The sequence below is a fragment of the Arthroderma uncinatum genome, assembly GCF_011692745.1.
Source record: "Arthroderma uncinatum strain CBS 119779 chromosome Unknown scaffold2, whole genome shotgun sequence".
NCBI classification, from domain to species: Eukaryota; Fungi; Ascomycota; class Eurotiomycetes; order Onygenales; family Arthrodermataceae; genus Arthroderma; species Arthroderma uncinatum.
In genome coordinates, this window is record NW_022983864.1 from 4,408,669 (window position 1) to 4,422,260 (window position 13,592).

At 49.6% G+C, this 13,592-nt stretch overlaps 5 protein-coding genes across 5 annotated transcripts; 2 read left to right on the plus strand and 3 right to left on the minus strand.

Moving 5' to 3' along the window:
• Window positions 1-647: 647 nt before the first annotated feature.
• Window positions 648-2,989, plus strand: GIQ15_03322 (uncharacterized protein; the record flags this gene model as incomplete). The annotated part of the gene is made up of 3 exons (XM_033550739.1): window positions 648-1,335; window positions 1,398-1,862; window positions 1,920-2,989. The coding sequence occupies 3 exons, from the start codon at window positions 648-650 to the stop codon at window positions 2,987-2,989; spliced, it is 2,223 nt and encodes a 740-aa protein (XP_033407900.1).
• Window positions 2,990-3,608: 619 nt separating this feature from the next.
• Window positions 3,609-5,801, plus strand: GIQ15_03323 (ATP-dependent molecular chaperone HSC82 protein; the record flags this gene model as incomplete). The annotated part of the gene is made up of 3 exons (XM_033550740.1): window positions 3,609-3,866; window positions 3,948-4,454; window positions 5,307-5,801. The coding sequence occupies 3 exons, from the start codon at window positions 3,609-3,611 to the stop codon at window positions 5,799-5,801; spliced, it is 1,260 nt and encodes a 419-aa protein (XP_033407901.1).
• Window positions 5,802-7,643: 1,842 nt separating this feature from the next.
• GIQ15_03324 (NTF2 and RRM domain-containing protein) lies at window positions 7,644-9,440 on the minus strand (the record flags this gene model as incomplete). The annotated part of the gene is made up of 4 exons (XM_033550741.1): window positions 7,644-7,964; window positions 8,018-8,188; window positions 8,450-9,049; window positions 9,102-9,440. 4 exons carry the CDS (start codon window positions 9,438-9,440, stop codon window positions 7,644-7,646), a joined length of 1,431 nt encoding a protein of 476 aa, XP_033407902.1.
• A 1,214-nt stretch (window positions 9,441-10,654) lies between these two features.
• GIQ15_03325 (uncharacterized protein) lies at window positions 10,655-11,038 on the minus strand (the record flags this gene model as incomplete). Its single annotated transcript, XM_033550742.1, has 2 exons — window positions 10,655-10,960; window positions 11,027-11,038. The coding sequence occupies 2 exons, from the start codon at window positions 11,036-11,038 to the stop codon at window positions 10,655-10,657; spliced, it is 318 nt and encodes a 105-aa protein (XP_033407903.1).
• A 1,632-nt stretch (window positions 11,039-12,670) lies between these two features.
• On the minus strand, window positions 12,671-13,198 carry GIQ15_03326 (uncharacterized protein; the record flags this gene model as incomplete). Its single annotated transcript, XM_033550743.1, has 1 exon — window positions 12,671-13,198. The coding sequence occupies one exon, from the start codon at window positions 13,196-13,198 to the stop codon at window positions 12,671-12,673; it is 528 nt and encodes a 175-aa protein (XP_033407904.1).
• Window positions 13,199-13,592: the final 394 nt, after the last annotated feature.

The following is a 13,592-nucleotide window of genomic DNA, read 5'->3' on the forward strand; positions in this document are numbered from 1 at the left end:
AAGGAGACAAAGGACGTCCAATTAACCTGTGCGGAGTACATCAAATAGCCCTTGGTCTTTTGTTGTTGATCTCATGGTCTTTTATTGTTGATCCCTTGATCTTTGGTTGTTGATCGTTGAAACAAGCCTGGGTTTCTGAAACGGGTATTGCGAATCTCATATTGTTCCATCTTGCCGCCGCAAAGAGGATGCGGCAGGGTCAGCTACCCTATGCCTCTGTGACAGGCTCAGAATATATCTTCTTTCTCTCATCACATCGTCTTTGGCTTGTGTGCATCGAAGAGGTTACGTTGAAATGAGGTTGATGGGATAAAGTTGTGCCAAGCCTTTTGACAGATTATGTAATATTTTAATGCCAAGCTTTTGCTTCCATTTTTGGAGATAAAGTGGGCCAAGTGGGCCAAGTGGGCTCTTCACTTGATTCAGACTAGCGTCATGCACAAATACGTCAGCAACCCCAGGTCACGGGTTTCTGGTCTAGATGCGGGCGCGTTCATCCCTCTCCATCACCAACAGCGGTCACATCGTTGAATAGCACGACATCAACTCGCTACCGGTGAAGCAAAAGGTGCTGCTACTATTTTGATAGTTGTGGGTGCTTCTGCCATGCAAATATCAGTTAACGGCATCAGAGCTCGCCAGCAAACATGCGTCCTGCTGCCTCGGATTCTGTTCGCAGTCGTCCCCGCAAACCCACCGCTCCCAACATAACGAACACGACACCATCCACCGAACTTCGCGGCGCAGCTCCGGCAGCATTTTTCCTTGCTCGGGGAGATGATATGGACGTGTCTGAACCCAGCATCTCCGTGACACCGAACGATAGCACATATGGAGTGCAGAGCTTAGCAGATACCATCGATGACGGCATCAGCGGGCCGTTACCCTCGTCGTATAACATACACGCGACCGTTGAGCCTGATGTCGACAGCCCATTTTTATCGCCCACGACAAGAAATACAACACGCAGTGAACATGGAGAGAAGACCGAAGGCTTAACAAAGCAGTCTCTATATCCTCTGTCCGATGTAGGCGTTCCGCTCTCTACCGTCCCTTCATTTATCGGCTCCTTAGGGGAACCGGTGTCTCTACCAAGCAGCCCGAAGTCTTCCTCAATGCGGTCATTCAGACATATGGAGGATATGTCTGCTGTGGACGAAGGTAGCTATCATAATGGTGGACCTGAAATTGATGACAGTCTGGTTGAGTCGTCTGAGCTGCAGGACAGCTCTCCGCAGTTGGTTATGCCTAGTATAAAAATGCCCAGCCGACGCCCATTTACGGAAAGAGGTAAAGCCATTGGGAGGCTAAAAGTTCTTCTTGCCGGAGCTCCGGGTAAGTCCATGAATGATCCTAACTATCCCGTTGGCGTTCTATCACTAACCAATATCGGACAGGTTGCGGGAAAACTTCATTGCTTAAATCCATTGTTCAAGTCGCCGAGGATATTGTGCATATCGACCCTCTGCCGCATTCTTCTACTGCTCTCTACCCGAGTATGGCAAAATCACGCAGGAAATCATCTGTCAAGCCTCGACGTACTAGAGAGTGTGAGCCAATTTCCGAAATATATGCTAGTACAAAGCCGTACCCATCCTGGTGGTCAGACCTGGAAGACTCGAGAGTGTTGCGGAGGAGGAAAAGCTTGGGAGATGCCGTTTTGGAGAGGAATTTATGCTTTGTCGACACTTTCGCGGGTTCAAAAGGTGCCGACCAACAGACTGAAGTTATAGTTCATTATATGAACAAGCAATTCACACGAGCAGCCTCTGCTGTACAGTCAGTTACCTCGGATTTCCAGGGGCTTCTTAGTGGAAATGGAGGCTCTCAGGTAGACATTATACTATATTTGATATCCGAAAGTGAGTTTATACCATTGAATTAAACTTGCTTGGAACTAAGGGCTAATAAGTGTATAGAAACCATGACTGCTGATATTCGGAACATTCGAAAGCTATCTAACTTTACAACTGTTATTCCATTGATAGCAAAGTCCGATACCCTTACTCCAGACGAAACTCAAGCAATAAAGAAATCATTCACAGAACGTGTGCGTGCTGCAGACATAAAATTTTCTTGCTTTGGTCCCTTTGGCGACCCTTTCGTGGACGATGACAGCACATCAACACCCTCCATTCCGTTTGCGGTCTCCTCTGCAAATACTAATGATGAAGAAACAATGGATGCAAGTATTCTCATGAGCCCAGAATATGTGCAACCACTTGCACCTTCAGACCTGGGATTCTTCATTGAGAAACTCTTGGATCGAGATAACATTGCTTGGTTCCGGCATTCTGCCGCTAAAAAGTTGATAGAAGCCCAGCAACACCGCATCCGTACCCCAGCAAGCTCTCTACCAGGTACATCAAACAACTACGGCGTTTCGTCTCTCACTGGCTCTCATCTCACCTCTCCTTTATTCTCGGCTTCAGCCTCTCACGTACTTGTCTCACGTAATGGCAGCGTAGGTCCGTCTGACTACACGCTTGCGAGAGTAGCAGACCACACCCGCCGTGAAGAACAGTATGCTCAAGTACGACTCGCAAAATGGGCGTCTGACCTCCAACAAAGCTTACAGAACGAGAGATATCGCTACGAGAAACTAGGACGCAATGAACGAGCTGTCTGGCTGACAGAGAAGCTAGGTGAATGTGTTGCCGATGGAACGCTGGTGCCGCTGTCGCAAACACCTGGCTTCCGCGGTTTTGGAGACAAGTTAGATAACGGCATTGGGAAGAGAAACCTCTGTGTGCGAACGCAGGATGGTCGGCGTTTTGAGTATCGAATTGCTGCTGCAAATGTGAGCACGGGCGATCCCCTGGGGATTCTGGGATTCGGCGACAACATCACACGGCGAGGATGGGTGCTGGTTCAAGTACTGGGCGGCGTGGGAATTGTTGGCGGGCTGGCGTTATGGATGGCGCAGACCTGGGGTCTTGCGGACGGCTTTGCTTATTACTCTGTAGGCTGGCTTGGTGGGCACAACTAGACTACGCATGATACACGGCGTTAATAGGTGTTGCTATCTATACTCTTATCTATCTATACTCTTATACTATCTATCATACCCTCCTTATACTATCTACCATACATCAACATCTGCTCCTCTACCATCCATCACTCGTATCGTATCATCACTGTATTACACCTCTCCGTACTTTATTCTTCTACTATTATCTATCTTCATCTATCTTCATCTTTCTGTATCTTCGTGTATCTTCGTGTATCTTCTGTATCTTCTGTATATTGGTGAGAGGGTTGCCCGATCCGGACTAGCGCGGCGTACCTCATGGAAATTTATGGAAGGTTCGCTTGGACTCTTCCATAAGCTTGCCCCCGAAAAAAGACAGAGCTTTATCTTCTCCTCCTCGCCGGCTTCACTTCTCCTTCTTCTTCACTTCTCCATCTTCACTTCACATCTTCACTGCAACCCCCGAGCGGTCCTTTGACTGACACTGCACTCCTCGCCAGCTGCTCCAGCGTCAATTCTTCCACACTCCATCTCTTTATGTAAGTTGGTTCAGCCGCCTGCAGAGCTTTCTCCCGTGCACTAGCTAATGAAGCCTCGCTATCAGACCCCCCATTCTCTTCACAGCAACACCGCAGCCATGGCCGAGACCTTCGAGTTCCAGGCTGAGATCTCCCAGTTGCTTTCTCTCATTATCAACACTGTCTACTCCAACAAGGAGATTTTCCTCAGAGAGATCATCTCCAACGCCTCTGATGCCCTGGACAAGATTCGCTATGAATCTCTCTCTGACCCCACCAAACTCGACTCCAACAAGGATCTCCGCATCGATATCATCCCAGACAAGGAGAACAAGACCTTGACCATCCGTGATACCGGTATTGGTTTCACCAAGGCCGTACGTTGAGCTTTTCCCCTCCTCTCCCACCAAATTTTACCCTGAGTCATTGAGCCTCATGTTTGCTAACTATTGGAACAGGACTTGGTCAACAACCTCGGTACCATTGCACGCTCTGGTACCAAGCAGTTTATGGAGGCTCTCACCGCTGGTGCCGATATTTCTATGATTGGACAGTTTGGTGTCGGTTTCTACTCTGCCTACCTTGTTGCTGACAAGGTCACCGTCGTCTCTAAGCACAACGATGACGAGCAGTACATCTGGGAGTCCTCTGCCGGTGGTACTTTCACTCTTACCCAAGATACCGAGGGTGAGCCACTCGGCCGTGGTTCCAAGATCATTCTCCACCTCAAGGATGAGCAGACCGAGTACCTCACCGAGAGCAAGATCAAGGAGGTTGTCAAGAAGCACTCCGAGTTCATCTCTTACCCCATCTACCTCCACGTCTTGAAGGAGACCGAGAAGGAGGTCCCAGATGAGGACGCTGAGGAGGTCACCGAGGTCGAGGAGGGTGATGAGAAGAAGCCAAAGGTCGAGGAAGTCGACGACGAGGAAGAAGAGAAGAAAAAGGAGAAGAAGACCAAGACCGTCAAGGAGTCCTCCATCGAGGAAGAGGAGCTTAACAAGACCAAGCCCATTTGGACTCGCAACCCTGCCGACATCACCCAGGAAGAGTATGCCTCTTTCTACAAGACCTTGTCCAACGACTGGGAGGACCACCTCGCTGTCAAGCACTTCTCCGTTGAGGGTCAGCTCGAGTTCCGTGCTGTCCTCTTCGTCCCCAAGCGCCCACCATTCGACCTCTTCGAGAGCAAGAAGACCAAGAACAACATCAAGCTCTATGTCCGCCGTGTCTTCATCACTGACGATGCCACCGACCTCATCCCAGAATGGCTCAGCTTCGTCAAGGGTGTTGTCGACTCTGAGGACTTGCCACTCAACTTGTCTCGTGAGACTCTTCAGCAGAACAAGATCATGAAGGTCATCAAGAAGAACATTGTCAAGAAGACCCTCGAGCTCTTCACTGAGATCGCCGAGGACCGTGAGCAATTCGACAAGTTCTACTCTGCCTTCAGCAAGAACATCAAGCTCGGTATCCACGAAGACTCTCAGAACCGTGCTACCCTTGCTAAGCTCCTCCGCTTCAGCTCCACCAAGTCTGGTGATGAGATCACCTCCCTCACCGACTACGTCACCCGCATGCAGCCACACCAGAAGCAGATGTACTACATCACTGGTGAGTCCATCAAGGCTGTCCAGAAGTCTCCCTTCCTTGACTCTCTCAAGGAGAAGGACTTCGAGGTCCTCTACCTCGTTGACCCAATTGACGAGTACGCCATGACTCAGCTCAAGGAGTTCGATGGCAAGAAGCTCGTCGACATCACCAAGGACTTCGAGCTCGAGGAGACCGACGAGGAGAAGACTGCCCGCGAAGCCGAGGAGAAGGAATTCGAAGGCCTCGCCAAGTCCCTCAAGAACGTCCTCGGTGATGCCGTTGAGAAGGTCGTTGTCTCCCACAAGCTTGTCGGTGCTCCTTGCGCCATCCGTACCGGCCAATTCGGCTGGTCTGCCAACATGGAGCGTATCATGAAGGCTCAGGCTCTCCGTGACACCTCCATGAGCTCTTACATGGCCTCCAAGAAGACCTTCGAGATCTCCCCCAAATCCCCCATCATCAAGGAGCTCAAGAAGAAGGTTGAGGCTGACGGTGAGAACGACCGTAACGTCAAGTCCATCACTCAGCTCCTTTACGAGACTTCTCTCCTCGTCTCTGGATTCACCATTGAGGAGCCAGCTGCTTTTGCCGAGCGTATCCACAAGCTCATCTCTCTCGGCCTCGACGTCGAGGAGGAGGAGACCCCTGAGGAGAAGACCGAGGAGGAGGCCGCCACTGCTGAGCCCGCTGCTGCCAGCGCCATGGAGGAAGTCGACTAAACTCGCCCACCGTTATGAAAATCAAAAAAATGCAACAACCAAATCAACCGAAAAAAAGTTGAAAATCATGGAAAAGAAGAAATGTTGTCATGAATTTCCTATGTCCTCTCCCCTTCCTGTCCCCCTCCACACATTTGTGTACCTCGATACCACCATCCAACAATCACACTAAGGAAACGCAAAAGAAAGGCACGGGTTTATGAAAAGCACACTTTAGCGGTCTTTGCCATTTGTCTCTTTTGCTGTTTTCAGTTAATACCGTCTCAATGTTTTAATTGTCTCGTTGATCTCCTCGGTTTCTGTTATTTTTCTTAACCCTCTGCGTACCAGGTGGCTAGTTATGGAGACTTTAGAAACGTGTATCAAGAGAAAAATAAATACCAAGGCGATTTACTTCATTACTTTCTTGAGTCTTAACAATTCGTTAATTATCTCGTCACTACAATAGCTTCTCTGAGTAGGTAACCACATATACAAGTTAGCCGTAGACAGCCAATCTGGGACATCAAGGCACACAGCAGTTAAGGATAGGTAAGGTGATGATTTATAGTCGTGCTTATATTGATTTTTATTTTCAGCTCATGAAGCCTAGTTAAAGAATGGGAATAGCAAAAGATAAGCCACAAGCCGCTATACAGAGCACTTTTTTCTTCAGATATTGTTTACCCCCAATCCCTCGTCCATTCACACGTCAATCGTCATTGCCGTCCATCCACATGTCATCCCAGCCTCGTCACCATATCACATCACATCACCGCACGTCTCCATCTCCTCTAACCACCTCCTAGCTTTCATTCTATCAGTCATCATCATGATACTTATAGGCAAGGCGCGTGTTATAACAAGGAAAAGGAAAAGAAAAAAAAAGGAAAAGGACCAAGGGTTAAGGGGAATTAATGAAGCGAGTGGCAGATACGCGCTCAACCACATAAAATGCTAGCATAATGTTATAACATAATGGCTGAAAGGGAGGAAGGGGGGAAATGAAGAAGGGCAACGTCATGTAAAGAATATGGTTGGCCTAGTAGGGTAAAGTAAAGAGGAGAGGAACAGAGCAATGCATGCTAGAGGTAAGCGATGAGGCAAAGCTATGGATGGGTGGGAGGTAGTATATGGTTGTGGGATAGCTAGTTGGCTAAACGGGGTGATCGGAGGCTAATAGAAGAGGGAGAGGAAGAGGAGGAAAGAAGCCGCCTTTCATGGATTAGATGAGAGGGGGTGATATGAAATGGTTAAGATGCCAAATAAGGTAAGAGGAAAAGGATAGAATAAGTATGATGGTTTAGAATTCGGGATGCGATGCGAGAGATGCAGTGAGGACAGTGAGGATGGTATGGTATGGGATGGGATAGGATGAAAAATGCTAAGAAATGAAAATTGCAGGCTCAATGGTAGCAAATAAAAAAAAGGGAGTTAATACAAATATCAAAAAAAAAGGAAGAGAGCAAAGATCAAAACATGAATACGCTTTTCCAACCGACAGGAGAGAAATGACAAGGCAAAACCGCAGTTGCAAAACGGACAAAAAAACTAGAGAGGTAAATAAAAATCGTACATCAAAAGGGAAGAACGAGGCAGAGAGCAAGGAAGCCAGGAAATTATGCGTTTCGAGTCCTCAGACCACACCAGATGGGGCTGGGGTAAGGAGATGATTCAGATGCCCGTGTCCGTCCATCCTTTTTCTTGTATAGGTAGGTAGGTAGGGTAGTAAATCATACATGAGGTAAAGGGGTAGAGAGATGGTAACTTTTTTTTAAGTCGTGACCCGTCAGCGTCAGCATCAGCATCAACGTCAATGTCAGCATCATGTCATGTTATGGTATGCGTTTCAAGTAGGGTTGTTTAGACGGGCTGTGGCTGGCCACGGCCCTTGGGGGTGACGTTTCCGCTTCCAGCGGCGCTACCACCACGGCTACCGCGAGTAGAAGGGTTGTTGTAACGGCCAGAGTCCTTCTGGAAACCGCCTCGGCCCTGTCCGCCGGTACGGTCACCACGGCCACGGCCAGAGCCTCCGCGTCCGGCGTAACCTGCGTTACCACCGTAGGCGTTGGCGCGGGGTCGACGTTCTTCAACGGTGATTTGCTCGCTGCCGATAGTGTGGGGGTTGGCTGCAACGGCGGCCTTGTAGGCTGCTGGATCGTTGAATTCGACAAAGGCGCAGTTCTAGATATATGTTAGTAGGAAGAATTTAGAGTAAGGGGGTTGTGTGGACATACGCGTTGACGGTTAACGTCGAAGTACTTCAGTTTACCGAAACGGGCGAGAGTCTGGCGGAGGAGGCTGGCGTCGACTTTCTCGTTAACGTTCTTGACATATCCGAGGACTCCTTCGGCTTGAGTTGGAGTCTGCTGACGTGGCTGTCTCCTACCGTGCTCGGCACCAGCGGTCTGCCACTCAGAGTTGGATGGGGGTTGGTTCTCAATTCCAGCGTCAGAGGTAGTAGGAGTAGATTGCTGAGTCTTGGTTGGAGCGGCAGCCGAGGCGGGAGCTGGAGCCGTGGCTGCAGGAGTAGGAGCAGCAGCAGTAGCAGCAGAAGCAGCAGCTGGGGCAGTGGGGGTGACAACTGGCACGGCGGGAGCGGGAGTGTTGGCGCCACGGTTTCCAGCAACTGAGGCCCAGCTCATTGGCTTAGCTGGTGGAACGGCAACGGCCTTCTTCTCTAGAGCGGGAGTAGGGGCCTTGGGGGTGGCGTTTGCTGGGGAAGGGTCTGGGCCCTTTGGCTTCTCAGGCTGGATGGCATCAGAGGAGACGGGAACAACGGCGGCGGCTGGTTCTTCTTCAGCAACTTCTTCCTTCTGCTCTTCTTCAGCAGCAGCCTCTGGCTCCTGCTCTTTCAGATGCTCAGGCTTGATTTCACCATTGACAGCCTCCTTCTCGAGCATCTCGTCGACCTCGTGAGCAGCTGCTTTGCTGTCTGCCTGGCGCTCGATGGCAGCTTCAGGAGCTGGAGCGGCAGAGTTGGTAGCAGCCTGCTCAATTGCGGGCTCCTCAACGGCTGGAGCGTCCTCGGCGATCATCTCCTCGTCTTCGTCGTTCAGATATCGGATGATGTCGTTCAAGACGTAGTAACCGTTCTGCTGTTCAGCGAGAACGAAGGTCTGAACGAATTTACGAGGAGCCTCCAGGTTGTTGGACATCTCACCGATGACAACAACGAGAATGTTATCGAAGGAAGCTTGGGAGTCTACGTTCAAAACACGGACTTTGCAGTTGTTATAGTCCAGTGCCTCGATGCGCTCTTTGATCGACTAGACGATGTTAGTGGTGAAATTTACCAAGTGAATAAACGGATAGACTTACTCGCTGGCCAACTGCGACGTTGATCTTCTCGGCTTCAATTCCAGAGACAAACTGGGACTTCCGCGAGTAGAAGAGGTGGAGCTTCTCTGGGGTACGGCTCAAGGTAGTATAGTACTGTTCGACGAAGAACCAGCCAACCTCGTCCTTTGGAATGTCATTCTTGGAGTCGTTGGAGGAAGCTGGCGCGTGTGCGGAGGAATTAGCCGGCTGGGCAGCGTACTGTGCAGCCGAGGCATTGGCGGCCTGGTGCGAGGCCGCATAAGGGTCTACCGGGTAAGGATTGGCCTGGTGGTGGTTGTGATAGGTGCCGTTGGTGGCAGGGACAGTTTCGGTAGCCATATCGATGAGTCCGGAGCAGATAGTGAGTGAAAACTGAACCCGGTAGAAGTCCGGATCGATAGAGTATAGCCTAGCGACTGAACAACCTGAACACGCTTGTCTTTAGTTTGTCTTTGGTTTGGCTTGGTTGTGTGGTTGTGGGTGAAGGTCGAACTGTCTTATCTACTGCACAAAATATCAGCGCCTGCCACAACGAAGAGTAGAAGTGAACTCACGTCAAGATACAGCAGAAGTGATCCAACTCGGATAAGAGTCAAGAGTCAAGACAGGAGTGTCAAGTGTAGGTAATTAGAGGCAGAGGTAGCTGTCCAAACAAGAAGAAAGAAATAAAAGACAGCAACAAAGAAGCTGGCTGGAGAGACGGTGAAGAAACAACTTTTGTATAAAGAAGTGAAGCAGCAAGAAGAAGAGAAGAGAAGCGAAGAAGCGAAGAAGAGAAGGGAGAAGCTGGATGCTGGCGGTTGTGCGGTCGATGTTCTTTTTTCCTGGTGGTGCAGAGAGAGAGTTGCAGCCCAGACAAGAAGGGCGAAGGGAGGAAGAAAAAAAGTCTGTGGCGCTTCTGGCCGCGCTAACTGGATTTGCATCTTTCACTTTCCCACCATATAACATTATACGAGAGGAAGAACTACGTCAACAGAGATGGATGGATGCTTCTGCTATTACATGCAGTGCACTGTCGAGCTGCAGGTATAGGTTCCTGTACCTCTATCTGTCCTACCCTACTCTTTATCACATACGGCTGCAGTATTAACAGTCATTTATTCAGTAGTGAACATGGTATAAACAGCATCTACAACATGGATATTAGAGACTTCACAGATAGACTAGAGTAAACACAACATGGGCCAAAGGTAGACAAGAACGCACATGGACCAGACTGGTAGAGATGAAAATGATAAAAGAAGAAAATGATGAAGAAAAGAACAGATGAAGAAAAGAAAATGATAAAGAAAAAAAAGTAAATGGTAGATATCACTGCCCATCGTATCGTCATCTCATAAGAAAAGGGATCAGCTTCCTCCCGAAAGGCGTATGGTAGAGTATGTCCTCATGACAGTATTAGATAGGAGATGGTTATGGTCGTGTGTCGCGGTCGCGGTCGTCGAGATTCGAATTGCATAGCACCCCGTAGAGTCGGTGAAATTAAGGCGAAAGATGGTCGATGGATTCGTAGCGTAGAGTAGGTCGTAAGAGGACAAGTTATAAGGCGTATCTTAAGAGGCGGACTTGATCATGTTCTTCTCGTCCAGAATCACCGGCTTGCGCATCACGGCGTCCTGGCCGGACATCCTCCTGCCCAGGGCCCGTTCGACCTTCGCGCTGAGAGCAAGCTTGCTCAGGCTCTCGGACTTTTCAGGTGTAGGCACGAAGCGCTGCTGGCTTAGACGTTTGTTCTCGAGGCGAGCGAGGCCGGCGCTTAGCTCTCTGATCTCGGCGATGCGGCTGTCACTCGTCATCATACTGCTGGTCGTCTGGTTGCTGATGGTGGAATATCGCTTGGAGTTGCGCTGCGATGCCAGCTATCAGTAGCCACAGTCAGGTTTCTTCTTTCGACGTGGAACAGCGATGAACAAGGACATGCTTACCGAGGGAGCCATGATGGGGCGTTGAGAGTCGAGAGACCGTCTCGACATCATGGTAGAAGACAAGAAGGGAGGCGAGAAGGGAAGGCGTCCGACCTTTATGATGTTTGATACCTGCCACGCTACGCTGGGGGGAACAGACCGGGAACTTGGCCTTCTTTTTTTGCCCTTCTTCGCTGACCTCTGCAGCAAATGAGAGGGGAGCAGGATGTAAGGGAAAAGGAGCCGGCGAGGAGAGCGTGTCGATCGTGCGACGAGGACGAACAGCGTTTTCTCCGGCGGATCTTTTTTATGAAACTTGCTTTGCACGTTTTAAACGTCACAGTCCACGGAGGAAACAAGCTTGAAAAAGAAATACTCTGCTAAGATGATAACCTGACGTGGGTACGGAGTTGACTAAATGTGTTGGCTGATGGCTGAGACTGGATATACGGCTATGGAGCGTGGGAAGCGTGGCCGCGAGCTAGACAAGGTGAAATCCCCGTCAAGAAGGCTCCATACGCCGTTCGTATCGCGCTCTCTGCTCGAAACTCAGATGGCTTGACTTGCTGCAGATTGGCTCGTCACCCTTGTCAGAAACGTGGATGAAGCCGGGCTGCGAGGAAAAAGGAATTATGGCCGGCTCTTATACTGATAAACAGCCATGACAGACAGCCAGATGCCATGAGGTGGCGAGGATGCGGATGCGAACCCTTGCCTGTCTTGCATCTGCTCGCCCGCTCGTTCCTTCAGCGATATCACGCAGGCTGTATCCAGTGTGACCGCGGCGCAACCGAGAGGATCTATCACTGGCCCTGTACGACTATCCAGTGGCCTTGCGAATAGCCATATAATGGTCGGTTGACATCTCTTCCTATCTACGGAGTATACGGAGTATATCGGCAGCTCGTACAGGCTGCACCGACATGGGTGCCCTGATCCAGGACGAGCGGACGACCTTGATTCAGCTGCTTGGATCGTCATAGAGCGGGCATACGGTCTTCGTCTACGTCCGTCGTGGTCAATACGGGCATCACAAAGGAAGAAGCAACACCCAAACTCGTTTATACGGTCTGCCACGTTGAATCGGCGGGTCTTTTGCGGCTGAGTCTGAGTTCAATGGACGCTCGTCTTTCTAGTTGGAGTCTACAGTATCGTGGTCCGTTCTACAGATACGATCCAAACTGGCATACTGTCTGATGCACAGAAGGATGGTATACGGATGGGAACACTACGAAGGATGCTGAGCCCGCTCGACTAGAATAGTATTCTGGCATGCCTTTTTAATTATATTTGATATATATCATTCAAGCATTTGGGAGCAGTCCACTCTCTAATCAGATTCTATACATCTTCCACTTCACATTTTAGTTCGTATAGACAGGAGTACTCCATGCCTTATTCCATCACCCTCGTCTGTCCTGGATTTATCCTTAGATCTAACCTTGGGCTTATCCCTAGGCTTGCCCTTATATTGTGGGGTCCAAGGTCACTTCGATTTCGCAGGCTTGACTTTAGGTTCTTCGTCTTTCACTGAAGCCTTTAAACTAGCGGCGCCGGATGGTGAGACGCACAGATATCGTCTAACTGGCCGCGTTCCTGTTCCTTAGCGAGGAGATTTTTGAGGTCGCTTCAACCTATTGACTTGGAAGCATGTAGCAAGAGTAACTACCTGCCTCTCTTCTTCTTGCCGCCTCCGTGTTTCGCCGCAAGAGCTTGTAGCTTAGTTTGTTCCTGAATGCACGAAATGTCATCCTCATCTTGAAGCCTGAGCCCTCTCGAACTAATCAACGATACGAGAACAAAGTTCTTAGCCAGCTTCTTTGGGTGTATATCAAAAACAGCTTCAAATATAGGTGCTAGGTCGTGAGCAGCGCAGACCCTAAAGTCGCTACTCTCCACGCGCTTTTTAATGCGGCGATTCAACCGTTCGTCTAGAGTAGATTCAATTTTCTGAGCAAGAGTCTCACTCCCGCTGCTATTAGAGGTGGTATTTTTAAGGATCTCGACTTCCTCTTCGTTGAAATACGGTTTGCCTAGGTAGGTGATGTCCACAATACTATCGAGCCGATCCCTTGCAGCGATGTCTGTCTTGAAGTTGCGGAGGTCGTAGACATATACATGTAGTCGATACCAGAGGAACTTCCGGGAGCGTATATCGGCCACCTTGTACGTCTGGGATATATCTTGGTCCATGATGACTTGAGGTAGACATTTTGAACTTGTACATAAAGGCGTTGAGCAGTGATATCTTCTTGTAAACGGCTTTATACCAAGCATGGAGCTTTACGTCATGTACCATCGGTCCTATCCTAATGGAGGAAGTTTCTCCTATAAAGATGACGGAACAGAGGGTGATTGGCTGTTGGTGAGGTCCAGGAATACGGAGAGATATCCGTATTTACAACTTCAAAAGCATAAAAGCGACAGATATCAATCTGAAACCCGCAATACGAGTTCACTGCAGTCAGCTGCGGCCACACAAATCAGGCATCCCGGAGGCCCGAACCCTGCATCTATATACCGAGGGATCAACCGCGAGAAGCGTCTGCATGTCTGTCTGTATACCGTGTCCAGGCTAAAGAAAGCG